The 27,824-nt window shown below is 50.5% G+C and overlaps 1 protein-coding gene across 1 annotated transcript; it reads right to left on the bottom strand.

The window, feature by feature from the left end:
* Window positions 1-3,754: 3,754 nt before the first annotated feature.
* Serinc2 (serine incorporator 2) lies at window positions 3,755-26,003 on the bottom strand. Its single transcript, XM_034504118.2, has 10 exons — window positions 25,843-26,003; window positions 15,282-15,443; window positions 14,455-14,645; window positions 13,775-13,854; window positions 13,183-13,320; window positions 10,849-11,018; window positions 8,774-8,864; window positions 8,189-8,324; window positions 5,584-5,793; window positions 3,755-4,293 (listed from the first exon to the last, which is right to left on the bottom strand). The coding sequence occupies exons 1-10, from the start codon at window positions 25,879-25,881 to the stop codon at window positions 4,158-4,160; spliced, it is 1,353 nt and encodes a 450-aa protein (XP_034360009.1). The 5' UTR covers window positions 25,882-26,003; the 3' UTR covers window positions 3,755-4,157.
* Window positions 26,004-27,824: the final 1,821 nt, after the last annotated feature.

Raw genomic sequence — 27,824 nt, 5'->3', positions numbered from 1 at the left:
TTACCTAGACTTATACACTGAGCCTTGTTAGAGCAAAAAATCTACTACAAACTGTTCCGCGCAGCCCTGGCTAGGACCTTGCTCTCGGGAGCCAAGGCACTCAGCTGCTGTCTTTTGTGCAGTTGTCTCAGGGCATCTGTGGAGTGTTCCAGAAGGGCTGGTGCTGGCATGAGGGTAGTCAGGCCGGCTGTTTGCTCAAGGCAGCCAAGACAACAGGAGAGAATGGCTGCTAATTGGGAAGTCAAGTTGCCCAGTTCCAGCGTCTTTGCTGATTTAGAGGGGTTGCTGGATTTCAGAAGGAGTGCACCCAACAAAACTTGCCATTAGCTCTAACCATGATTTTTTTTTAAACTTAAGAGTTCTTATTTTAGCTGAATAGAGTGACCCACACCTTTAATCCCAGCATTTGAGAAGCAGAGGCAGAAATATCTCTGTGAGTTTGAGGCCAGTCTGGTCTATAGAGTGAGTTTCAGAACTGAGAGGAACACCGTCTCATACTTGTACCCCTCAAAACAGATCTCTGAGCCAACCGAGCCATCCTCTCTACTCCCTCCATAACCTCTCATGGCTGCTCCAGAACCAAACAGTGCTCATTCATTTAACTCGACTCGTCCTGAGTGCTTCTCTTTCTCAGGCTCTGTTCTAGGCCCCAGGGAGCCACAGTGACAAGTGAGCACAGGTTGTCATTTGTATTGGCCTTGGGGATAGTTGGACTATCCTGTCACAGTCACACAAATAGATTCAAGGGTTACAAAAACAAACAAACAAACAAACAAACATAGTACCAGGAGAAATGGGTGCTAGTTAGATTCTAAAAATGAATTATTCCTAATATAAATGTAAACCGTGAATTGATCCGGTTGCTGTATTATATCCTTATGCTAATTTCCAATAACATTGCAGAAAAACCAAGATGTGTTTAAGACTGTGCCTCAATAGCTCAGCAGTTAAATGAATGGTGTCCCTTCAACTTCTGCGCTAATGTGGCTGCCTCCCAGCCCCGTCCCATGATACTTGCATATTATTGTTGACCTGGCTCTTTAGACCCCTTCTTCATCTCTCCACTTCCTCCCTCCTCCCTGTGATCTGACTCCTTCTCTCCTTCTCTGTTCTGCCCAACCACTGACCAACATTTATTGGCAAGGCAGAGAATAAGTGGTAAGACTTGTTCACACAAAGGTGAGATAGGACATTCTCAGTATAAGCATTACAGTGCTATGTCCTGATGGACACAAGGTGTGAGGGCAGAGAAATCAGCATTTGAATAGCACGAGGGTAAACCCGCAGCAGACGAAACATTATGCCTACAGGATGCAGGCTCAGTGTCCTGCTTGCTATTTTTATTATTACTAAAATTAGTGGCCAGTTAATTATATCAGTTGATATGGTTATGTGAATGAGAGTGTCCCTCAAAGGCTCTTATGCTTGAATTCTTGGTCCCCAGTTAGTGAAATGTTTGGGAAGGATTAGGAGGTGTGGCCATGCTAGAGAAGGTGTGTCACTGGGAATGAGGTTTCAAAAGCTCATGCCAGGCCCAGACTCAGTGGGGCTCTGTCTGTCTGTCTGTCTGTTTCTCTATCTGTCTGTCTCTGTCTCTCTCTGTCTCTGTGTGTGCCTCTGTGTGTGTGTCTGTCTCTATGTGTCTGTCTCTCTCTGTGTATCTGTCTGTCTGTCTCTCTGTGTGTGTGTGTATCTGTCTGTCTGTCTGTCTGTTTGTCTGTCTTCTCTTCACCTGCTGCTTGAGGATCAGGATGTAAAGCTCTCAGCTTCTGCTCCAGTGCCATGCCTGCCTGCTTCCTGCTGTGATCATCCCATACTCCCGAACCTTCCAAACCTGAACAAACCCTCGGTTAGATGCTTTCTTTTATAAAAACTGCCTTGGTCATGCTGTCTTTTCACAGCAGTATAACAGTAACTAAAACGGTTAGCCATGTATTCAGCTGCACAAAACTGATGTCTAGTGGGACTTGGGTTGGCAGACATCAAGGACCCAAACTCTTCCTCGAGTCCTAAGGCAGACTTCCCATCCATGGGTTTGTTATTTATTTGTCCCAAGAAGGTTGCTGTAGCTCCAGACATTGCTTTGAGTTAATGGCAGAGCAGTGCCTTATAACAGAAAGGTAAACACAGTCAGCATTTCCTCTTATATCCAATTAGCTCAGAGAAGCTGCAAAGTGCCCAGGCAGTAAAGGGAGAAGGGGCTGATACAGCTAGGGTTTCCATTGCTATGAAGACACACCAAAACTAAGGCAACTCTTACAAAGAACAATATTTAATTGAGGCTGGCTTTCACTTTCAGAGGTTCAGTCCATTATCAGGCAGCTAGGAAGAGGGTCTCATTGCCCATCCCCACAGTGACACATTTCCTCCAACAAGGCCACACCTCCTAATAGTGCCACTCCCTGGGCTGAGTATATTCAAACCACCACAAAGGCTGAGACTATCTGCTGTGTAACTACTGCGTGCTAGGTGAACGCAAAGCACTTTATGGCTTATAAGAAAGCTACTGTGGCCATGGTCATGAAAATTACAGGTGAGAAGGCCCTGAGAGGGTAAGAATACACAGTGACACATCAAGGCAGACAGAACTAGCCAAGCCCAGAGCTGTTTCCGATGCCATCTGCCAGCTTTGCATTCACCCTGCCCGCATGTCACGCTGCAACCTAAGCTGCAGGTGGAGCTGAGAGACAGTGGCCTGGGGACAGGATGGAGTAGGTTCCTCAGAATCAAGGACTGCTCCTCTCTCGGTCCACATGCAGCAAGGAAGAATAGCATACATGCTGCTGACAACCTCTCGAAGAGGGTCTCGGCCTGCAAGCAACAGAGCTGCTATCGCACTGGCCTCTCCCACAAACAGACAAAGGAGGGGAAGTGGCCAGAAAGGGAGAGTGGTGGTCTACAAGGAAGAGAGGGTCTGGGTGGTGGGAAGTGAGAACAGAGGAGGCACGGACAGAGAGGGTGGGTGGAAGCCAGGTCGTTGGGCAGCAGGAGAAGAAGGGACAGCTAAACAGGCTCCCTGCCCTGGTCGGTGGTGACAAATCTACCTCTCAGCTAATGAGTGTAACCACAACCTGTCTTCCCTGGAGACAAGGGGAAAGTCCTTCACCCACCTAGAACAGTGGCTCTTTGTTCTGCCCCTCCCCCATACCACCAGCACAGCACAGCCCAGGCCCTGGCATGTAGCGAGTACATTGCTGACTGAATGATCTGGGGGCTGTAACAAACCTACAACCACAACCCTTTTTTTTGGGGGGGGGTTGTTTGTTTGTTTGTTTGTTTGTTTGGGGTTTCTCTGAATAGCCCTGGCTGTCCTAGAACTCATTTTGTAAACCAAGCTGGCCTCAAACTCACAGAGATCCGCCTGTCTCTGCCTCCCTGACAAGTGCCGAGATTAAAGGCCTTTGCCATCACACCCAGCAAATCAACCACCTCTACAGATACACGGGTCACGAGGAATGCCCTGGGCATTTTTTTTCTCCCAAAGGAAAAACAAGGAAAGAATATCATGTTTCCTGCTTTGACAGCCTCACCCAGAGGATCTCAGGGGCAAGCATATCCTCTGGACCCATCCCTAGTGAGAGCCAACCTCAGCTTCACACGGTCCAGCATGCATGTCCCACCTCACCCAGAGAAATATGTCCGGCTCACCATACACTCCAGCACCCTCATCCCAAGCATGCCCCAGCTCCCAGGTTGGCTAAGAAGGCACGGGACCTCACACCAGGGGTGAGGAGCACAAGACATGGAAGACACATACAGGAACAGGCATGTTTATTGGGTGAAGTCTTAGAGACTCAGTAAGGCACGTGGTCTAGGAAGGGGGGTGGGCTCTGGAGGCCTGGAACCCTGGCCTTCGTGTATAGGGTGGGTACGCCCTGCCCTGTCAGCTGAGCAGCTTTGGGCTGCTCTCTCCTTTCATGCCCTCTTCTGGGGACCCTGAGAACAAGGGTTACTTCGGTCCCAAGGGTGGGTGTGCATGGCCATGGGCAAAGGAAGGTGGGGCTTGGGTCAGAGCATAATGTCCCACAGACCCTGGAGGCACAGAGAATGGAGAATCCTGACTCAGGCAGGTCCTAGAAGAGAGTAGATCGCTGTGGCCAAGGGTGGGCTGGCCCTTGTCTCAACATGGCACCAGGTAGGCAAGCCGCAGGGCATTCTCAGCTGAAGTCTCTGTTGGGCAGGAGCAGCGGTGCCACCAGGGTCCACAGGTAGAGGACCAGCCCCGCCCAGCTGGCACAGATCTTCACCCACACCGAGGTCCACGTGCTGATCATCTTCCGGGTCTCCCCAGGGCTGGAACACAGCATCGGGCTCATGAACCTGGTCCCAAATCCTGTGACCTCAGTCTTGTTCCCTGACCCGATGAGCCAGCTCAGACATCTAAATTCAGCCCTGGCTCTCACCCTGTAACTCCAATCTCTGCTTCACACTGGAGACACCTGACCTATGACCCTGGACCACAGACCCAAACTTGACCTCAACTCCAGTCTTGACTATAGTTCAAGGCCTTGACTTGACCCGACTCCTGGTCCCTCACTTTGTCACCACGAACCAGGCATGGTGATGCACACTACAATCCCAGCACTTGAGAGGCAGAGGCAAGAAGATCAGAACAAGATGATCCCTTGCTACACAGTAAGTGTGACGCCAACCTGAGCTACATGAGACCCTTAACAAAAGCAAAACCAAACAGTCCGATGGTCAGTGGCCCAGGCCTGTAATCCCAGCCTCTCAAGCAGTGGGGCAGGAGGGTCTCAAGTTCAAGGCCCACCTGGGCCACACAGAGAAACCCTGTCTTTAGGGCTTTGTCACCTCATCCCTGAGGATTGATGAACGTAACATTAACCCCACTTGTCCCCCGACTTTGGTTCTTAATCCAATAACTCAGCCTGGGCCCCTGACCTTATTACCCCGACTTCAGTTCTTTGCCCCTCTACTGGTTTGATTGCCTTTGAACCTCAATGTTAACCAAAGGACCTAGCCCCAGTGTATATGGACAGACTATGGCCCCAACAGTCCTGACAAGATGTGACTTTCAATGGTGCCAACCCCAACTCTAGACCTCTTGATTCTGACTTTTTTTTTTTTTTTTTTTTTTTTTTTTGAGACAAGGTTTCTCTGTATAGTCTGGCTGTCCTGGAACTCCCTCTGTAGATCAGGCTGACCTCGAACTCTGTCTCTGTGTCCTGAGTGCTGGGATTAAAGATGTGTGCCAACAACTGGTGACTCCGACTCTCAATTCTGTGACTTTGAGTCTGACTGCTGTATCCTAATTCTGCCCCTCCATGCATCCCACAATGGACTCCTCCACAGTCCAGCCCTGATTTCCAAACATGGTCGCCTGGCTCATCCCTGTCCCTTCTGGTCTCTGAGTAAATATGTCAGAAGCTGGGCCAAGAAGGCACAGCAGGGAAACTAAGGCAGAGCAAGGGTCAGATTATGGGGATCTAAGACAGACTCCACCACCTATGTTCCCAAGCCTCAAGCAGAGACCAGAACACCCAGGAGTGGCTAGAGGAAACATACAGTGAGTCCACCTGGGGCTGGCCAGGTCCTGCCACCCACCAGGCTGCTGCGGCATACCTGTACCAGTTGGTAAGTGTCATCATGACATGCAGGGAGGCCAGCACCAGGCAGAAGTGGAAGAAGGAGTAGCTGTAGGTGACACCATCCTGCTCATTGTCATAGGCTCGGCCACCACTGACAGCCACCTGCTCCTGCTGCACAATCTCTGCTGGACACTCCTCTGTCTGCATCAGACTGTTCACCTGACGGTGGTCAGAGGATCGTAGGCTGTGGGAGAGGAAGGCAGGCTGTTAGGGCCACTAACAGAGATGGGCAGACACATCAGGGTGTGGTCCCATGAGTACTAGGTGGTCTTGGCTCCTTGGAGGCCCAGGAACCTACAAACTTGTTCAGACTCTCGACTCTACTCCTATTTCTTATGTCCCTGAGTAAAATACGCCCATTGTGAACCCTGGATTCCCTCATCGTGTCTCACAAACGCCCCGTACAGGGTATAAACTAGTCTTTTTGAACCATTCCCAGATCAGGTGTTGGATACTGAGTACCAAGTATTGAAAAGCACCAAACCAGGAGCTGCTTAAGGTTTTGTCAATTTGACACAAACGTGAGTCTTCTAGGAAGAGGGAACCTCAACTGAGGAATTGCCTCCATCAGAACAGCTTCTAGGTAGTCTCGGGAGATCATCTAGATTAAATACCAATGCAGGAGGACCCAGAAGGACCCAGCTCACTGTGGGTGGTGCCACCCTGGACAGGTTACCCTGGACTATCTAAGAAAGCAGGCTGAGCAAGCCATCGGGAGCAAGCCAGAAACCAACGCTCCTCCACAGCTCATGCCTCAGCTCATGCTTCCTTCCAGCTTCCCACCTCGAGTTCTGGTTCTAACATCTTTCCGTGATGGGACAGTTGTAGCCTGGAAGTGGAAGCAGAAGTAAATTCTTTCCTCCCAAGTCGCTGTTGATCGTGGTGTTTATCACAGCAATAGACGAAAAATTAATACAGGTTGTTTATGGGGGTGGAGGGTGTGGGTGGGTGGGTGTGCGTGGGTATGTGTGGGTGTCCTTGCCTATAGTAACATTGTGCGTGCATATGTGTGTGTGTGCACACGTGTGTGCGCATGTGTAAACACTTGTGTAAGCCAGAAGATGTTAGGTTTCTTCCTCAACTGCTCAGCTACTTTTTTTGAGGCTGGGTCTCTCATTGATCCTGGAAGTTGACATTTCAGATTCACTGGCTGACCAGCAAGCTCCTGAGACTCCCCCTGTGCCCACCCTGCAGGGCAGGGGTTACAGTGTGTGCTTCATGTGTACGCTGGGGACCCACACTCAGACCCTCATGTACAGCTTGTACACTATCCACTGCACCATCATCCCGGCATACTAGTTGTTTTGTATGACCATCTCACGTAGTCCACGCTGGCCCGGAACTCAGTCACGATGTAGCCCAGATTGCTCTAAAACTGACAGCAATCCCCCTGCCTCTGCCTGAGACGAATTAAAGGCATGAGCCATGTCTGGAAACCTTAAACTTTATTAGTCTTAATTACTCCCCCACTCAGTACCCCCCCCATATGAAAAGAAGGCGGGGTGAAGGGTGGGGTGGAGTCAGTAGCAGAGCACTGGCCAATCACAAGCAAAGCCCCAGACAGACCTCAGCATTGAAAAGAAAGACCAAACAATGCCATAGATGGCTCAGTAAGGTAAAAGTCCTAGCTGCACAAGTCTGGTGACTGAGTTTCATCCTCAGAATTTATGTGAAGGAGAGAACAGACTTCACTGACCTCCACCTCTATGCCGTGGTACATGTACTCTATCCCCCCCACACACACACACACATGCGTCATGCTCACATATGCACAAAGACATTTTAAAACACCTGTACTATATTTTCTGGGTGCTGGCCTTTCTTGGGCTTTTTTGATCAGCTGATGAAATGAATCAGTGCACTAGACACTTGGGAGTTCCCATTTAACTTTTTTTAACTTGGGATTTTCTTTTTTTTCCACTTTATTATTTTTTACGTGCATTGGTATTTTGCCTGCTTGTCTGTCTGTCTATACAAAGATCTCAGATCCCTTGAAACTGGAGTTACAGACAATTTTGAGCTGCCACATGGGTGCTGGGATTTGAAGCTGGGCCCCCTTTAGAAGAGCAGTCAGTGCTCTTAACCACTGAGCCATCTCTCCAGCCCCTTATTTGGGGATGTCTACAGCTTGTGTCCTAATACTTTGAATCTTATGCTGTTTCTATTGGCCCATGGCATTATTCTAATAAATGTTACATTTTCATGAAAACAAGAAACAGGAGCAAGGACTCGGCTCAGTGGGCCGAGTCGCCAGCTGCCAAGACTGATGACCCGAGTTCAATCCCCAGGGAGAGAACCAACTAAAAGGATCATTTTCTTGATTAATGGTTGATGTGGGAGGGCCCAGCCTACTGTGAGTAGTGCCACCCCTGAGCAGATAAATAAAGCAAACTTCACATGCCACAAAAGCAAACCAGCAAGCAGTGTTCCACCACGGTGGACTGTGATTGAGCCGTACAAGCCAAATAAGCCTTTTCCTCAACACGAAGATTTGGTCGTGGTGTTTATCACAGCTGTAGCAAGCTCCCCATCCTCACTCACCCACACAGTACCCCTCCCAGAGCCCAAGCCCATGGTACCTAATGAAGAAGGTGCACAGGATGAAGATGACGAGGCCCACGATGCTCGGGGCATCCCACCACACTGTGCTATAGTCCTCCAGGTCCACCTGGCCTGTTCCGTTTTTAATGGGTAGGTGAGGGTTGCATTTTTGATCTGGGGAAGGAACACAGACACCTTGAACCTTTAGATGATTGGATCTAGGAGTCAGGGAACTTTGAGGACAGGCAGAGAGCAGACCCGAGAGGACAGACAGACAGACAGACAGACACACATATATTTGACCTTTTAAGGCCTAGCAGCAGATAGCACATGGCAGATACAATGAAAGACAAACAATTCCAGGAGCAGATGAGACCTTGGGCTCACCCCACCTATCTCTCTCTCTCTCTCTCCCTCTCTCTCTCTCTCTCTCCCTCCTTCTCTCTCTCTCTCTCTCTCTCTCTCTCTCTCTCTCTCTCTCTCTCTAACACACACACACACACAGAGAGAGAGAGAGAGAGAGAGAGAGAGAGAGAGAGACTGCCTCTGGGTGTCCTGGACACCTGCAATGTCCCTCACACTTCAGCAGGCTGCACTGGACCACCGGCCTATCTCATACTCACCAGGGACGTTGGATAGGGCGGACCAGGTGACAAACATTGTATACAAGGTTATGACGGAGGCTTGCAGCAGACCTGAGTTGGGTTGAGCATCCTGGCAATAAGAGTTCAGAGGTAAGAGCCCAGGCCACTCAGCCCACCGGCTCACCCACCACTCCTTCCTACCCAAAACTGGAGCCCTAATTCTTTCTTCTCCACTCCCCCAGATGACTAGCACCCCCTTCCTCTGCAACTGTTCAGGTCAGCTTCTCCAGTTTGCCCAGCTTCACTTGCCTGCCGTACCCCACTGTCATACTCCAGACACCCCAACACTCAGCCTGCTCTGCAAACCTCTTCCCCCTCTGTGGCTTTAAAACCAGACACATTCTTAGCTCCTCTGCCTGGCGTGTAGGGGGTGAGCAGGAGAGAGGGAAATAAGGCCTTGAGCTCCTGCTCTGGTACCTCTGCCCTGCCAGCCCCCTGCCTTTGATCCACAAAGCTCTGCAACCCAACTTGTTTGGCCTTGGCTCTTACTGCTGGCTTTCCGCACTCCACACTCCATGCACAAGCTCTGGAGCCAGCCTACCTTGGTTCAAATCCCAGCCCCACTGTTTACTAGCCTTGGCTAAGTTTCCTCTTCATCTTCTTTCTGTAGAAGGGTGTGTGAGTGAGTGCGTGAGTGTGTGGGAGAGAGCATGCATGTTTGTGTGTGAGTGTGTGAGTGTATGTGTGTGTGTGTGTGTGTGAGTGTGCATGCATGTGTGTGTATGTGTATGCGAGAGCAGGAGTGTGAGTGTATGTGTGTGTATGTGTATGTACATGTGTGAGTATATGCGTGTATGTGTGTGAGAGTGTGCATGTATGTCCGTGTGTGTATGTACATGTGCATGTGTATATGTGTGTGTGAGAGAGAGAACATGAGTGTGAGTGTATGCATGTGTGTGTTTGTGAACATGTGTATGTTTGTGTGAGTATGCACATGCGTATGCAGGCCAGAGGGCAACCTTAGCTGTTGCCCTCAGGAACTATTTCCTTTTTGGTTTTTTGTGACAAGGTTTCTCAGTAGGACCTGCACTCACCAATGTGACTGGACTGGCAGTCCCTAACTCCCAGCTCTTGGGTTATAAACATACTTGACCTTTTTGACAAGGTGCTGGGGATCAAACTTGGGTCCTAATGCTGGTACAGAGAGCACTTTACTGATGGAGCCATCCCCACCCCCGCCCCTTACTCCTTTAAGCCTGTTTGTTCCTCAGTGAAGCAGAGATGACAATCTGAGGAATGAGAGATACGGATGACAGGTGCCAGCAACTGCTGGCTCCTGCCTTCCTCCTTCCCCTACTTCCTCACAGCAGAGCGTGGTGACAGCAGGTGCCCACCCAATAAGGTGACAGCAGGTGCCTGCCCAATAAGGTGACAGCAGGTGCCTGCCCAATGAGGTGACAGCAGGTGCCCACACAATTAGGTGACAGCAGATGCCCACTCAATGAGCCCCCCGTGCATCTCCCTTCATAGGCTCCAACCTTCACCATATGAAATGAAGGCTCTGAGAAGAAGAGAGGCCCCCAACCTTTGTACTAATGACGCCCCCCCCCCCAAAAAAAAAAAAAAAAAAAAAAAAAAAAAAAAAAAAAACTTAAGCTACCTGTGAATGCTGAGATCCAAACTGGGAAGCCCTTGTGAAAGGACCATTGCCAGCCCTGTCCATTGTCGCAGAGGGTCTGGGATAGGATGTCAGGAAATTGCACCCCACTCCATTTGAACCCTGAACATCATTTCTCTTGACTGGCACAACATTAGTTACTACAGCAACAGCGGGAGTCTTCTTGATACCTATCTGCCTAGTCAGAGCTCCACTCTGAGAGCAGCCCCAAAGAGCATTTTCCACTTGAGGAGCGGGGGTGGCACAGCATGGTTAAAGCACTTTCCTAGGGCTGGAGAGATGGCTCAGAGGTTGAGAGCACTGACTGCTCTTCCAGAGCTCCTAAATTCAATTCCCAGCAACAGGCATGGTGGCTCACAACCGTCTGTAATTAGGTCTGGCGCCCTCTTCTGGGGAACAGGCATAGATGCAGGCAGAATATCTGCAAAGGGCTCACCTGGACCTTGGGCAGGACAGCAATGATGGAGACACAGACACAGAAGGTGAGGTTGAGGCTGATGAAGACCTTGCCCTCATGGCAGCCACCAGACTCCGTGTAGTAGACAAACATCAGCGCCACCGCAGCGATAGACAACAGGTAGAAGAGGAAGGTGAAGAAGAAAAGACCTGGGCAGAGGGGCGCAGAGCGACGCTCAGATCCAGGACACAGAGGAAGGAACACCAGCCACCCCAGGGGACTGAGCTGATCTCCTGACACAGGGAGTGGCTCCCCCACAGCACCTTTGTGAGTTCCTGTTCCAACCCAACCCATAGTGACTCGCATGCTGTAAGGAGGTGACTCTCAATTGTACCCCTGTCATCCAAAAGAGTTTGCGGGCTGGAGAGATGGCTGCAGTTCAGCATTCAAGAGCATTCTTTGCCCTTACAGTGTTCAGTGCCCGACACCCACATGGTGGCTCACCACCATCCATAACCCCAGGCCTAGGGGATGTGACACCCTCTGCTGACCTCCATAGATACACACACAGTGCACGGACATACATGCAGGCAAATACACATACACATAAAATAATCCAAAATAATTTGCTGATAAAGTCCTCAAGACTATATGGAGTATGAGAGATCCAGCTTTTATACTCCATTATATTTCATCTCTGCTTAAAGTTCAAGTTTGGGTTGGACAACTTCAACAGCCTTGTAGCTTGAATATACTAAAGTTTTGTCAACTAGAAAAACAGTTCACGATGACTAATCCAGCAATAAAGTAAACCCAGGCTCAAACTCAAAATAAAATAAAACCCAATTCAATGAAATAAACCCAATTCAAACTCAAAATATTCCATTTTCTAAAATAGTCACATTGATGCAATTGTTGTTGTTGTTACTTTGAGACAGGTTTTTCTCTGTGTAGCCCTGGCTGTCCCGGAACTTGCTCTGTAGACCAAACTGGCCTCAAACTCACAGAGATCCACCTGCCTCTGCCTCCAGAGTGTTGGAATTTAACTATGTCCTACCACACCAGGACCTTTATTGTGTTGGTTTTTTTCTTTTTCTTTTTCTTTTTTTTCTTTTTTTTTTTTTTTTTTTTTTTTTTGGTTTTTTTGGTTTTTTGAGACAGGGTTTCTCTGTGTAGCCCTGGCTGTCCTGGAACTTCTTTTTCTTTCTTTCTTTCTTTCTTTCTTTCTTTCTTTCTTTCTTTCTTTCTTTTTTTCTTTCTTTATTTTTTTTTTGAGAGGGGTATATTTCATGTAGTTCAGCCTAGCCTCCAACTCACTATTTAGTAGAGGCTGGCCTTGAACTCTTGACTCTCCTTTCTCCATCTCCCAAATGCAGGGTTTGCAGGTGTGAGCATCTCTAGCTTCTTTACTTTTACTTTTTAAAAAATTATTATCCTGTGTGTGTGTGTTAATGGGGGCGCATGTGGCATCGCACACATGTGAGAGTCGGAAGATGACTCTGGATTCTCTGAGGATTCTCTTCTCCCACATTTATGGAAGTTCTGGGGATCAAACTCAGGTCACTAGGTTTGTGTGACAAACACTTTAACCGTATTGCCACTGTCACAGTTAACTTTAATGGTTAACTTGACACAACCTAGAGTCACTGGAGAAAGGAGTCTCAAATGAAGAGCTGCCCAAATCAGATTGGCCTGCGGGAGGCCAATGTCTACAGGTGACTGCCTTGATGTAGAAGGGCCCGGCCCACTGTTGGCGGCTCCATTCCCTAAGCAGCTGTATAAGATAGCTAATTAAGCATGAGCTTGTGAGGAACCAGCTAGCAACACATTTCTGTGGCTTCTTCCTTCCTTCTTCTCTTTCTTTTTTCTTGAGGCCGATTTTCTCTGTATAGCTCTGGTTGTCCTGGATGCTCTATAGAGCAGGCCGTTTTGGAACTCAGAGGCCTGCCTCTCCCTCCCAAGTGCTGAGATTAAAAGCATGCACCACTACCATCCAGCTCACATTGTGCTTTTTGTGTGGGTTCTGGGAATATAAACTCGAATCGTCACGTTTTCAAAGAGCAAGGAGTGCCAGCCCAGCCTTTTTTGCAGACTTACAATAAGTGCAAGAGATTCAGCAGGGAAACCTGTTGCTAGAATTTCAGTGACCAGACACCACTTAAAGTATGGTTGAGCCACCACCAAAAGAGCCTGGCCCATTCCCTGCTGTGTGCAGTCTGTCCTACAGAAGTTACTGACCTCACCCTCTCAGGGCCCCTCAGGCAGCAGCTTCCCACAATCAACCTCTTCCTCCACTCCTCCGCAAACTTCCTCAATTCCAGACCCCATACCTGAGGCGCCCAGCCCCAGTGTGGCGGCCAGCATGACACTGACCTGCGTACCAGGCTGGAGAGTCACGCTCCTCGGCCTTACACAGCCACCGCTGATTCCAGGAGTGGGCAAAGTCAACGAACAGGATCAGCTGGATGAGGATGAAGAGGAAGGAGCCCACGACGCCAAAGTAGAACCAGACTGTGGGGAGAGGGCTGTGAGGCAGGGGGCTGGGACCACAGGAGCAGCTGTGGGGACGGCAGGGCCCCGGGATTTCTAGCATAGCTTCAGTCAGGCGTTCTTTCTCAAACACACAGTCTCATTCAGTCGTCCCTCATGCCATACTCTGCATGGGGGACACCCAGAGAAGTAGAGTCTCACGGTTCGGCTGAGTAGGGCTCATGCTAGAGGGTCCCCCACCCTGAGTTACCAGACAGCATCCAAGCCAAGCATCAGGATGCTATCTAGGGAAGGGAATGTTGAGGACCATCTGCCATCTGGCAAAGAGCCACCTACCCTACCCCCACCCACCCTACCAACCACCCTAACACCCACCCTACCAACCACCCTAACACCCACCCTGCCACCCACCCTAACATCTACCCCGCCACCCTCCTTGCTGCCCTTCCCCTCCACTGTCCCTGGAGCCACCTACTCTTGGGGAACGAGCCATCAGGGATGTAGAAGGCACCCACGGTGATACCTATAAGGATCAGGAATTTAAAAAACCAAAACCTGCAGGAGAAACAAAGAGGAAAGCTGAGTGGTGGGTGGCAGGGCCGTACAGAGCCAGAGCAGAGGCAGCCCGGAAACTCCAAACCAAGAAGCAGGTCCTGGGGAGGTGAAGAGCCCTCCTGGTGAGCTGATGGACATGAGTTCTTTCCCTTTCCGGGAGAAAAGCTGGAGCTCAGGCCAGTGGGAAGAACCAAGCAATGAGTCTGTTACTAAACTGCTGTGTGAGCTCAGATGAACAGCTACCCTCTCTGGGCTTTGTCTTCAATTTGAAAAATGGATGTGAGTAGGGGTTGGGGAGGTAGCTCAGTTGGTGAAGTGATTATCATGCAGGCATGATGACTGACATTTGATCTCCAGTAACCACATCAAAACCCAGACATGCTTGCCCCTGGGGGCTGGCTAGCCAAGCTAGTGGAATCAGCCTCAGGTGAGAGACCCTGTTTCAAAAGACAAAAGATGTGGTTGGCTCCTAAGAACAGCCAGACTGACCTCTGGCTTGTTAATGAGTCTGAGAGCGGGATCTAGAGGTCTCTGGGGACAGGCAGAGGGGACAAAAGCCCTCCATGGGAGTGTGCCAGGGTGTAGGTGGTCGCCCCTCACCCATTCTGGATGGCTGCTCTCGGGTCCCTGCTATTGCGGACACAGATCATTAACAGCGTGAAGAAGAAGAAAAAGGCTGCTGTGGCAAAACACATGCGGTAGACAGCGCGGAAACCCAGCAGCGAGCCGCAGTCCAGGGGCCCCTGCAGGACCACGGGTTGCTGAGTTCTGTCTTCACACACCCAGGGCAGCTGTGGAGACAACAGTGAGGATTGAGCCCCACCCCCACCCCCACCCCGGCCTCCATCCACCAGAACCCTGCAGTCTCCCATCAGGTCGGAGCCTGTCTCCATCTCCAAGACCTGTTTCCCGTCCTGTGTTGGTCTGAACACTAAGAAAGGCCACCCAGGCCCCTAGCCCATCACGGCTCCCGCTTAGTTGACCATCCCCCCCCCACACGCCCATCCTCCCATCCCCCCCCCACCCCCGCCTATCAACCACCCCCTATTTCAATACTGCAACGTGTGAAGCCCTTCTTCCCAGAATGGTCTCCCACTCCTGCCTTCAGTAGAACCCCTAAAAGGCCCACGGAACGCCCGGGAGAGTCGACCTCTCTATGGACTGTGCAGAGATCCACACCTACGCACAGGCCAAGACAAGATTCCCACCCTGGGCTTCAGCACTCGAGGGGAGACGCACTCCCGGGACCTGCCTGCAGAGGGCAGTCATGATGACTAGGATTCTCCGCTGAGATCCACCCTGTAGGAGGTTCAGGTGTCCTCCCGCCCTGCCACCTGCACATACCATCAGTACCTGGAACTTCAACCACCTTACCTTGCTTGTAGAGGGCGGGGCGATCCGGGCGCCTCCCTAGCCCCGACACTCACCTTGTAAAGCTGACTCTCCACTCCGGGGCTCAGCATGATGATGGATACCAGCACCCCCAAGAAGAGGAAGCAGGTGAAGAGGAGGCGGCTCACCGTGGAGTTGCGGGTTGAGGGGCAACAGCCGCATAGAATGCAGGGTGCAGAGCCACAGAGGCAGGATGCCTAGGGGAGACATGGGCAATAGCCTCGTTAGTCCCCCTTCCCCAAGTGTGCACGCAGCACCCACTAGCTGCTGCATCTTCAAGTCTGCCAAGCTGAGGAGATGACCCCATTTAATCTTCTAGCCAGGGACTGAAACTGAATCCATAGAGGACCACAAAGCCTGTAGGCAGCAGAAGAGGGCTGGGGTCACAGTGCTTATCGCGTGGGTGGAGGGAGTGGTTAAAAAAATCCAGAGGGCCAGCTGTCACTGATGAATAAGCTGTGTGACCTGTCACTCAATCTCTGATCCCAGATCATCTTCCATAAACAGGAGGCTCACACAACAGTAGGCACTATTTACAGGTACTCATGAGACGGGGGCAGGGAGTTTAAAATTGGTGTGTTTGTTTGTTTGTTTTTAAGGAAATTTTTTAAAAAGATTTATTTTGTATATGTAAGTAAGCCAGGCAGTGGTGGCACACGTCTTTAATCCCAGCACTTGGGAGGCAGAGGCAGGTGGATTTCTGTGTTCGAGGCCAGCCTGGTCTACAGAGTGAGTTCCAGGACAGCCAGGGCTATACAGAGAAAACCTGTTTTTAAAAAAAAATTAAAAAGAAAAAAGAAAAAAAAAAAAATTGTATCTGTAAGTACACTGTAGCTGTCTTCAGACACACCAGAAGAGGGCATCAGATCCCATTACAGATGGTTGTGAGCCACCATGTGGTTGCTGGGAATTGAACTCAGGACCTCTGGAAGAGCAGCCAGTGCTCTTAACCACTGAGCCATCTCTCCAGCCCTGTTTGTTTTTTAAGGTTGATTTATTTTATGTACATTGGTATTTTGTTTGCATATACATGTGCAGACCAGAAGGCATTGGACTGGATCCTTTAGATTCAATGGTTGTGAGCTGCCATGTGGGTGCTGGAAATTGAACTCAGAACCCCTAAAAGAGCAGCAAGTGCTCTTAACCACTGAGCCATCTCTCCAGCCCTGGGTGTTTAAACTGTGAGCATGTGGTGGCTCATGCCTGTAACCCTTGGGGCAGGATGATCAAGAGTTCAAGGCCAGCCTCAGTGACAGAGTGAGTTTGAGGCCTACCTGAGTGACATGAGACTTGTCAGACCAGACAGACAGACACAGACAGACAGAATGCAAGCCCCTTGAGAGCCCTGTCTCTTCCCCAGTTCATTTTTCTCTATGACTCTGATGTTCTTTGTATCTTGTCTGTCTTGTACCTTCCTTGTAACAAGGATGGATTTTTTTTGTCTATTTTGTCCACAAGGTCAGACCCAGACACGGTACCAGGAACCTATTAGAGAATCATAAATTATGTGTTCAATGAACATGAGGTGTCCAGCAAAGAACCAGATACCTCTTAAGACAGGTATTCAAACATCTGGAATTGAGACTTCTCTGCAGCTGTGTTTTGCCAGGGGCTGACCTCATTCTGGACAGCAGATGGTGATGTAACATTTCCCATCATCCGCCATCCAACCTGCATCTTTCCTGGGCTGAAACCACTGAGTGACTCAGGAGGCTACACCATAACTGAGTCAATGAAGAAGGGACTCAGTCCTCTGGAGAGCCGGTCCCTCCAAGCACAAGCCTTGAGGAGACAGCCTCCTTGGCCAACCACAGGCAGTCCAGGTCCTCAGTCAGGAATTTAAAAACCAAAGAGCAACAGTCTTTGGTGGATCTTAAGACCTTACAGCAAACGTTGCCCGCATTTAATTAAATTTTCGGGCTGGGCAGTGGTGGCGCATGCCTTTAATCCCAGCAGAGGCAGGCGGATTTCTGAGTTCGAGGCCAGCCTGGTCTACAGAGTGAGTTCCAGGATGGCCAGGGCTACACAGGAAAACCCTGTCTTGAAAAGCCAAAAAAAAAAAAAAAAAAAAAAAAAAAAGCCTTTTTTGGGGCTACTCAGAGATGCACACTTCTGTGACAGAGCAAACCAGGCTGGTTTTGACTGGGTAATGGCAAGTCCTAGAAGGCCTCCCTGAGGAAGTGACGTAAGGTGAGGGCCTAAAGGATAAGGAGGCAAAGCCAGACCCAGAGGGGAAGAGCTCCTGCCTGGGGCATCTGAGAAAGAATGTGGAGAAGGCACAATATGCCCTCTGACATGCCGATGGGACCAGACATGCAGCCTACCCAAGGGACAGTTTTCATCCACAGGACAAAAGACATCCTCTGAGGGCACAGAGCCCCAGCTGCAGGGACGACCTCACCCATGGGATCAGCTTAGCTGACTGCAGCTTCTGAGGCTCTGGCTCCTCTGAGAACTTTCTGGAGCCATTAGGGGCATAACAGTGTCACTGCCTTCCCATCTGCCTCTTCTCCCAGACTGAAACCTCCCTGGAAAACTCCCTGTCACTCACAAAGCCAAGTGCAACAAGGATGCCGAATGCGGCACAAAACTTGTTCCCAGTCACAGGCTTCACGCTTCCAGCAACTTCTGGCCACACACACCTTCCAGTTGTTCCCCGGAGCCCAGCCTCCTAGCTATAGCCATTTTAGGTAAGCCTGAGAAAGGTCTCATCTTACACATGAGGATGATAAGAGTAAAGGGCTTAGGAGAGGTCATAGGGCACAGAGGCGGGGACAGAAGTGATTGGCAGGGTTAGCTGAAGGGCGGGTGGAAAGCACTCCATCAACACATGGCACGCTTCCCAACTGACACAGTTGTGAAACTGACACAGGGCACAGCCATGCACTCCCATAATCCCCAGCACTTCCTGAGAGCTGAGAAAGAGGACCATTAGTTTAACACCAAGCTGAGCATTTGAAGCCAGCCCCCTCACCCCCCTTCACCACCCCAAAAACGTGTCATATGACCAAGGTCTTTACGTCAGCCTAGGAGCCTGTGCTGCCAGAGGCCAGGCTTTGCACAGACACACCACTGCCCAGTCCAAGGTGCGCAGATGAGAGTGCTGTTTAGTCTCTAATCTCGAGAGCCAAGCAAACAATCCCTGACAGGGTGGAGCGAACAAACCCCTCCCACCGCAGGTGTGTGGTTCCATCAGGCCCCACCCCTGGCCTGGTACACTTTCCCTTTGTGACACTTGGAAAGACGCGCTACCGGGTTCCAGTGTTTCAGTTCACTCTGGTTCATAGAGGTCAAAACCCAGATGCTCCTCCAGGGGCTCCTGACACCCGAAACCTCAGCGTGTCTGGAGCCTTATGCATACCCAGAGGGCCCAGGGTAAGAGAGACACAGGCTCACCACACTGTTCCCCAGCACAGAAGTTCACTCCATTTTATCTGCCCCACCCCCACCCTAGCTCTGTCTGGACCAGTTTCCACTAGAAGTGCTACCTAAAGACACACTGGCCTCTGGACAGAGGGAAACATGAGCTCACAGGTACACCAGAAGTGCACTATGGGGCTGTACATGGCAAGAAATACCAGGAGGAGGCTGACAACCAGGTGTCTGTCACATACATCATGGTATTCCACAACAGGGCTGCTCTACTACGGGGGCAGGTAGGTGTGTGTGTGTGTGTGTGTGTGTGTGTGTGTGTGTGTGCATGTGGGGTGTATACCTGCTATTCAAGAAGCTAAAGCAGAAAGGTTGCAAGCTCAGGGTAGCCAGGGCTACAGAGTGAGGTCAAGGCTAGCCTGGGTGACTTAGTGAGATCTTCTTTCAAAGTAAGAAAAAAGAAATTGTAATGTCTGAAGGCACAGCCCAGTAGTGAAGGGCTGGCTCAGTCTCCAGCACTACAGAAACAACTCAGTTTGTTGAGAGTGTCCTGTCCACGAGGTTGGCCTCAAACTTGTTACATAGCTGAGGATGGCCTTGAACTCCTAATCTTCCTCTCCCTGCCTCCGCCATTTTCTTTTCCTTTTTAGTTACCATCTCACTATGTAGCCCTGGCTGGTTTGGATCTTGATATGTAGACCAGGCTGACTCTACTCACAGAGGTCTGCCTGCCTCTGTCACCTGAGTACTGAAATAAAATGTATCACTAGGCCCTGCAGCAAGAAGAATCTGACCAGCCCTAAGGAATTCTCTGCAGTGAACCCCAAGAAGTGGCTGCCCAGCCTCTGCCACCTGCACACTGGTGGCAGTGGAGAACTGACCCTTCCCCCAATGAGCCACACAGCTCTGGAGCCAGTTGGGTATAGGTATTCCTAAGCCGTTCATCTTTCTCCTGGCTGTCCCTAGAAACACTTGTGGGGAACTGGGTAGGCAGAAGCGATAACTCAGGGAGGGGCCATGGTTTTGAATTGTGTTTAAAACAAAATGGCTTTCACTCTAGCTGTATATCTGAAAAAACTGAAAGCCACACTCAAACCAATGGGCGCTCTCTCTCTCTCTCTCTCTCTCTCTCTCTCTCTCTCACTCTCATACACACACACACACACACACACACACACACACACACACACACGTTGCCTGGAAGCTGAACAACCCCATTCTTGGGTGGGTGACCAGATGAAGTTTGATCTAGATATCCACTAGAATGTCAACTTAACTCTTTAAAAGGAAAATCTAGATGTGGCAGTGCACACCTGTAAACCCAAGCAACCGGAAGGCAGAGACAGTTCAGGGACAGCCTGGGCCACATGGTGAGATGTGTCACAAAATAAATAAATTCCAACACATGCTACAGCCTGCAGGACACGGTTCCGGTTGACATAATCCAAGCACAAAGGACATGCATGGTAGCATGGTATAAGGAACCTGGCTGAATTCACTGAGAGGAAGTTTCGGTGAGCTGGTGCGGGGACCTGGGACTGAAGAGTCAATGTGCACAGGGGTTTCGGTCTAGGGAGATGAAAAGACATCGCAGACAGTGCTGGACAGCAGCATTTCAATATGAACACTTCAATGTTCTTGAACTGTAGGGAAACCAGCTAAAATGAAGACAAGGGAGGCCAAGGCAGGAACCCCTTGAGCCCCTCTGCCTGAGGTCAGTCAGGGTTACATACCAAGTCCTGGCTTAAAGGAAATAATGCCCACAGTGACAAATTTATGTGTATTTTGCCACAACACAAAGCTGGAGGCTGTGACGTAGCTCAGTTGATGCGTAACCTGCACAAAGCTTTGGTTTAGGTCCTGAGTGAGGTGGTTCACACCTGTCTTCAGGAGGTAGAGACTGGAGGATCCGATGTTCAAGGTCATCCTCAGCTACATTGTGAGTCTAAGGCTAACCTGGGCTACATGAGACCCTGAAGGGGTGGGGAGAAAAGAAAAAGAAACAAGAGGGGAGTGGGAGAGGAAGGGAGAGGAGAAAAGAGAAAAGGAAAGGGAAATAAAGGAAAGGAAAGGTAGGGTGGGCTTGCTGTTTCATCTCCCTGAACCTGTTGCCCCAGCTGGGAAACAAGACTATAGCCCAGAGGCACTGGGCACTTGCCTTGTGCACAATGCTTGTAGGTTCAATACCCAGCAATGCAAACAGACAAAGCTGGAGGTGATAGTCCATGTGAGTACTCCCAAAGCTTAGGAATCAAAACCAGCAGGATCACAAGGTCAAGGCCATCCTCAATTACCTGAGTTCAAGACCAACCTGAGCTACGTGAGACCCTGTCTCAAGAAAACAAAGTACCAAGAAGGCGGGGAGGGGGGGGAGATCAAGAGGAGGGAGGGGAAGGAAAGGACAAGACAGTAAAAGCAGCAGCCACATTGTATCTTCAGGACTTCTGGGATGGCTGGAGTGGTACTGGGCGGTAGCTTCTGTCCTCAAAACTTACACCAGGGAGTTTGGATTTCCCCTCAAAGGCGATGGGAACTCACTGCCAAGAATGACGACGACAGATTTATCCTTCGTGACAGAACTGTGGTCCCAGAATGGGGAGGCAGATGGCAGAGCAGGGGAGAGTCACTGGCTGCTTTGAGCCATCCGGAAGAGAGGACTGACATCAGGAGACAGGGTGGCAGTGGCAGTTATCACCAGATGCCAGAACTGACAACATTCACTCTGACAGTGCTACTTGCCTGGGCTGGGCCATTTAACTAGGACTGCCTAAGATAAATGACAAGGTCCTTAAAGATTAAAACAAAGCTCAAAGATCCCAGTGGTAAGCATTATACTGTGTAACATGATATGATATGCATTTCATCACCATTTAAAACCCAAAATCCTGGCGCAGGGACGCACCCTGCAGCCTCCACAAACCACACTTCCACTGGCTGAGCCACCCCAGCCTCCAACTGCAGAAGGAGAGGCAGCTGGATGGTCTCACACCTCTCCAGGGAGGGTCCTGAGCCAGCTTGGTGCCAACTCTTTCAGCTTGGACCTGAGGAAAGCTCTCTCTCTCTCCCCATCCCTGGACTCAGTGTCCTTATCTATGAAATGGGCTCTTGGGCAGGACACGAGCTTGGTGAAGCTCAGGGTCTGTGTGTAGACAGCTCTGAGTTTTGTGGTGTCTCTGGTATCCCCACTTCCTCATTGACAGTCCTCAGCAACTCACCACTGTGTAGTGTTTATGGTTTGACTGCTACACACCAGCTTAATGCAAAATGCGTCCCTGCACCCCTCTCTGTCCTGTTCAATTCCTACACCGGTGAAGGGTGGGCCCCATTATTCCTCCAATAGACACTGATTATGTGCTGCCCACAGTAGACAGATGGGAAGATGCCAAGCCAGGGTGTGAGCCCATGCACAGTCCCTCAAATGCACAACCCTCCCTAAAACCCTGCGGGCCCCAGGCACCCAGGAACACTTGGGGGCTTCCCATCTTTTTCCATCAGAACTTCTTCAGGGCCTGGAGAAACAGCTCAGTAGTTAAGAGTGCTTGCTGCCATCATGAGGACCAGCGTTCAGATCCCAGAACCCACGTGATAAATCACAGCTCTCATGAACACCTGTAACCAAGCTTTTGGGCAGAGTGGAGACAGGAGGATAGCTAGAGCTTGCCGGCTTCCAATCTAGCCAAGAAAGCATGAGTCCCAGGTTCAAGGAAAGACCCACCCCCAAAGGGAAAGGTAGAGAGGACATCTGACAGGCTTCTGGCTTCTGTAGACGCACATGTGTGCACATGCCCACATGCCTGCACATATATTCACACATACAAATAATCTTTAAAACCTTCACTCCCTCGAGGCAACTTTTCACGGAAGCAGGGTGCGGCTGGCATTAAGGACTGCCCCACTTTGCCACCTAATACTGTTTTGCTGTGTGGAGATCACTGAATCTAGCTGATCTGCTTCTCTATCAGAAAAATTCCCGGAGACAATTCCCAGGCACGGGACTCAGGCTGGGGATGGTCAAAAACTTTGCCTCCTTCTTTCTACTCATTTTAAATTTTAACTTTTATATTTTGGGTTTTCAAGACAGAGTTTCTTCTATGTAAGCTCTCACTGTCCTAGAGCTCACTCTGTAGACCAGGCTAGCCTCAAACTCAGGAATCTACCTGTCTCTGCCTCTCAAGTGCTGGAATTAGAAGTGTATGCCACCACCGCCTGGCAGGATCCTGCCACCATTGCCCAAGTGCTAAGATTATAGGTATATACCAACATGCCTAGTTTATGCCATACTGGGGATAGAACCCAGGGCTTCATCCACACTAGGCAAGTACTCTAACTTGCCACAAATCCAGCCAGAAATGGAAATGATATCAATCACATCACTGGAGTCTCTGTGATGATTAAACAGAAGGACACATACACAGAGCAACAGTTACTGTTGATTGTCAATTTGACAGGCTATAGAACAATCTGAGAGTCAAACCTCAAGGCATGACTATAAAGGGGGGTATCTAGATTAGTTAACCAAGGTGGGTTGACCCATGTAGATATGATTGACAACATTCCAGGGGCTAGAGTCCTGGGCTGAAGGAAGAGAAGGAGAGTTGAGCGCAAGCATCTATCTCCCTCCACTTCCTGACTGTCTGGGCCATGTGACCTGTGGCCACAAGCTCCTGCCACAAAGTCTGCTCTGCCTTAATAATCAGACTGTGAGCCTAGGTAAACCCTCCCCTCCTTAAGTTGCTTTTGTTGGGTATTTTGTTGCAACAAGAAAAGTAATTATTTATAAATAAATAAGTATCCTTCTTGCAATGCTGGGCCTGAGTCACAAGGTAGCTTGGTTCCTGGGTGCCGACCTATAATAAGGATAGAGGGAGTGGTGGCCACTGTTGTCATGGTCACCTCTAGAACAGGATAGCAATACCAGAGGGCTTTGTGGAGAATCAGTGAGACAGCATGATCCAAGACCTTAGTACAGCACCTGACACACTAAATGTCAGAGGGAAAAGAAGCCAGGGGCAGGTCCTTTACAGATGTTAGACACAAAGTAGCTTCTGATTTCCCCACCCCAGAATGTGGTAGGGATGTGGATAAGAGAAAACACCTGGACCAAGAATGAGATTGGTTTTTTTTCTTTTTGAGACAGGAAATATATACCCCAGGCTTGACAATCACTGTGTAGTGGAAGCCGGTCTTGAACTTCTGCCTCTATATTCTGGACACTGGGATGGCAGACATGCATCATGACATCTGGCTTCAGACTCTTAAAAATTATTTTAGATTTTTTATATGTATGCATACATCCACACAGTGCCCAAGGGAATCAGAGAGGTCATCATATGCCTTGGAACTGGAGTTACAGATGGTTGTGAGCTGTCAAGTGGGTGCTGAGAATCCAACCTGGGGTCTCTGGACCAGCAGCCAGTGCTCTTAACTGCTAAGCCATCTCTCAGCTCCCTGGCTTCAGATGTTAAACCCGACTGAATCCCCTTGTGCTTTCACTATGCAGCCTGAGTCTGGGAGAGCTAACTCTGGTAAGGTAAGGGTCTGAGCAAGCCTGGCTGGCCTCAGCTCTGTAGACTGCAGACTGGGTGACTCAGAGCAGTTCTTGGCTCTGTTCTCCAGATGGAATTCTCCACCTACGTCTCCTCCAGGGTGACAACAGCTCCCACAATGCCCACTCACTGTACACAGGAGCTGGTGGCAGTTTCCACCTCTCATCTGTACATATCACCAAGAGTATACCAAAGGAGGCACTTTGGTGGCCTCATGCATGGAGAGATCAAGATATAAGGATTGGCAGAACTGCCCTCCCAAACCCTCTCCCAGTAGGATAAGGGTAACCAGGCAAGACCAGATGAGAATCTTGTGGCCTGCTAGTGGGAAGGTCTCCCTCCCTAACCAGGAAGCAAACCCGTCCCAGGAAGGATACAGGCATCAGCAAGCAATAGCCTTACTCTGATCTCCTGTTCAGGCTAGGGTAACACACACACACACACACACACACACACACACACACACACACACTTCAATGGAAAGAGATGCCCAAGAGAGGAGAAGAGTTGTGTCCAGGGACCCACTCCACTGCCTCCCCAGACTGAGCTCACTCTCAGAAAATGGCTACAAAGAAAACCTCGAGATGCCCAGCTCTCTCCTGGGCACCCGCTCCTAACACGCACACAAATCAGGGACAAAGGATGTAAGTCCTGAACCTTCCTTCTGCAGCCAGGCGCCAGAGCCCCTCTCCGCCCCTCTTTGTGTGGGGCTAGAAGGGGAGGGAGCTGTCTGAAAGAACCTCAGATTTAATGAGGGGAGGAAGGAGAGGAAAGGGGGCTGGGAAAGGGAAAGTAGGGACCTTCCAGCAGGGTATGGCTGAATCCCCTCCCCTATGATGGTTGCTGTCCCAAAACAGAGCTAGCCACCGGCCTGGTCCCCAACACTGGCGACCAGGTGGGCACACACAACCTCCCTCGATTTCTTGGTCTTCCTAAATCCAAAGTTTGGCACAGGTAGTCAGTGACAACCGACACCAAGCTCACTCAAGAGCAGGGTGGGAAAGGGGGGGCTCCTTCCCACCCTTCCCACCCAACCCCCATCCGCTTTCCAGCTCGAGCTGGAGGAAAAGGGTCCAGCGCTTGCATTTTGAGTGCCCTAGAATGAGCGGGCCAGACTGCGCGCCGAGAGAGAATGCAGACGGAGCCAGTTAGGACGCTCAGACAGACAGACGGAGCCCGAACCCCAGAGATGTGAACGGGACAAACACAAAAGAACAGACTGAGCCAGGCGACAGAGGCAGACAGAATTGACGGACGCTCTGCCAGAAAGACAGAAACGCAGGCACAGCGGGGCAGGGACTCTGCCAGTTACACAAAGAGTCCCGCGCCCTGGAGAGAGACGCGCCACGCACCCGGGGGGCTGCTCTGAGCTGGGAAACCCGCAGTGGCCGTGGGGCTCCCCGCACCCTCTGCCGGCCTCAAAGTCCCGGTTCCCGGAGTGGAGGCGCCAAAGGCGCCGGGCCGCGCCCCACCCCTCCCCCGCGGTCACCCGAGCCGCGACACCAGCTGTCCGGCGCACCGTGGCCGAAGCGGAGCGGCTGCGGGATGAGGATAAGAAGGGCGCCGGTGGGGCCCCAGAAAGGCAAGTTTGGAGGAGGCAAAAAAGAAGAAAGTACTTGGAGGAAGAAGGTAGAGAAAAAGTGAGCGGGGCCGCGGCAGGGACAGGGTGGGCACTCACGCAGCTGAGCAGGGAGCAAGCCCCCAGACAGGCCCCCATGGCGGTGCGGGGCGCGGGGCGCGGGGCTCGGGGCACCGGCCTCGGATCCCGGATCCGGTGGGACTCCAGGCGCTTGGCTGGCCCCACCCCAAACCCATCCCCGCCCCGGCCCCGCCCCACCTGCCGAAGCCGCTCGTCACTTTCCGGCAACGCTCGGGGCCTTCTACGACTCACCTGGGACAGGTGCTGGCGCCAGACTTTACCTAAGAGGTTGAGAAGGGGAAAAGTCCAGCAGCGACGGGGGCACAGCCCAACCCAACTCTGAGCTAGGATTGTATGCTGAACCAAAGCGGGGATTTGGAAATACATCTGGATTTGAACTTCACCAGAGTCACTGTGTGACCGACCCCAAATACTGTCACTGTTAGAGGATGTAAGAGGTAGTCTTCCCCTACATCCTTGGATCTTGGCGGGAAAAACCTGAGCTCAATCTCAGCATAATGGGTACTGAAATGATAAATTACTAGATAAAAGGGGGAATGGTGACGTAGCTGAGTTGATAGAGTGTTTACAGAACATGCATGAAGGCCTGGGTTTGATCCACATCAAACAGGGCATGCCTGTAACCCAGCACTCAGGAGGTAGAAGCAAGAACCGCAAATTCAAGATCATCCTTGGCTATCTATCTATATCTATATCTATCTAGATAGCCAGGTCTATCTAGGTCAGCCTAGGCTATATGAGATCCTGTGGTACGAAATAAGAAATGGAGGGAGGGAGGAAAAGAGGGAGGGACAGACAGAAGAAGGATGAGGGAGGCTACTTTGCTTCTCTGAGCCTCAGGTTCCCCTATTGAAACTAAAGGCGCTTACCTCATGGACTGTTAGAACACACAGCAAATGCTCCAGGAATAAAAGCTGGCATCATTCCATCCCTGTCAAGACCTCAGCTTTGTACTTGTTCAGACCCCTCCTCTCCGTCCACCTGGTCTTCAAACTATTGGCCATGTCTTGGATCACACAGACACACACACACAGAGATACACACACACATACATGAGAGAGAGAGACAGACAGACACACACATAGACACAGAGAGAGAGAGAGAGATACACACTGCTCAACACTCTTCACTCACACACACACACATGAGAGAGAGAGACAGTAGACATACATAGAGAGAGAGAGAGAGAGACGGATACACACAGACACACACACTCACTTCTCAGCACTACACACACACACACACAGAGGAAAGACAGACAGACATATACACAGAAAGAGACAAACACACACAGACACACACACTACTTACCACTCCCTCACTCCTTATCCATGTACACCATGACCTCCTAACTTAAGGAGGTCACTGGGAGACGGCATCCTGGCAGGCCATCCCCATGATCAGCTGTGAGACACGCCAGCAAAGTTCTGTAATTATGGTAGCTCACCAGCCATCTCCCCCATCGACTCTAGATCAGATAATGTTAGGGAAGGAAGTCCATAGGTTTGGCTGGCCCCAGGGGCCAAAGATCCGGCCTAACTGCTTCCCTGGGTGATTCATAGAGGGCCTGACTGAGCTGGTAATTGTGACAGGGCTGTTCTGCAAATACCCTGCACTTTCCCTCCTCCACACAGCAGCCCTCCTGGTGCCTTCCTCCTGAAAGGCCTTCTGCTTGTCCACCTGTGGTGCCTTCAAAGCTTTGCTCACACCCTACATCTTCTAGCGGAAGAGAGCCATGACCTCCGCCACGACCTGGCAGACCTCACATATAGTTCACCTTAGCAGAGTGCAAGCAAGAGCCACGCTCTTCATGGCAACGTTTGAGTCTGTGTCTGTCCTGAGAAAGATTCATTCCCTGCCCCAGTTCACACATGAGGAAACGGAGGTTTGTGTTATTGGTAAACTTAGCACTGGCCAAACGCTGGTTGTGGTCACAGAAATTGCTGCTCAGATCCACACAGCTCAGAGGGGGTTGAGCTAAGAGGCCATCGACGGTGGCC

The sequence above is a fragment of the Arvicanthis niloticus genome, chromosome 5 (assembly GCF_011762505.2).
Source record: "Arvicanthis niloticus isolate mArvNil1 chromosome 5, mArvNil1.pat.X, whole genome shotgun sequence".
NCBI lineage: Eukaryota > Metazoa > Chordata > Mammalia > Rodentia > Muridae > Arvicanthis > Arvicanthis niloticus.
This window is presented reverse-complemented; position numbering and strand designations above follow the sequence as displayed.

Excerpts from the sequence above, each read along its gene's own strand:
- Serinc2 (XM_034504118.2), bottom strand. The coding sequence starts at position 25,881 with ATGGGGGCCTGTCTGGGGGCTTGCTCCCTGCTCAGCTGC. Across the intron at positions 8,325-8,773 it reads CGCCCTATCCAACGTCCCTG|ATCAAAAATGCAACCCTCAC; the intron begins GTGAGTATGAGA and ends TTCCTTCCCCAG. Across the intron at positions 4,294-5,583 it reads ACACTTACCAACTGGTACAG|CCCTGGGGAGACCCGGAAGA; the intron begins GTATGCCGCAGC and ends GCTGTGTTCCAG.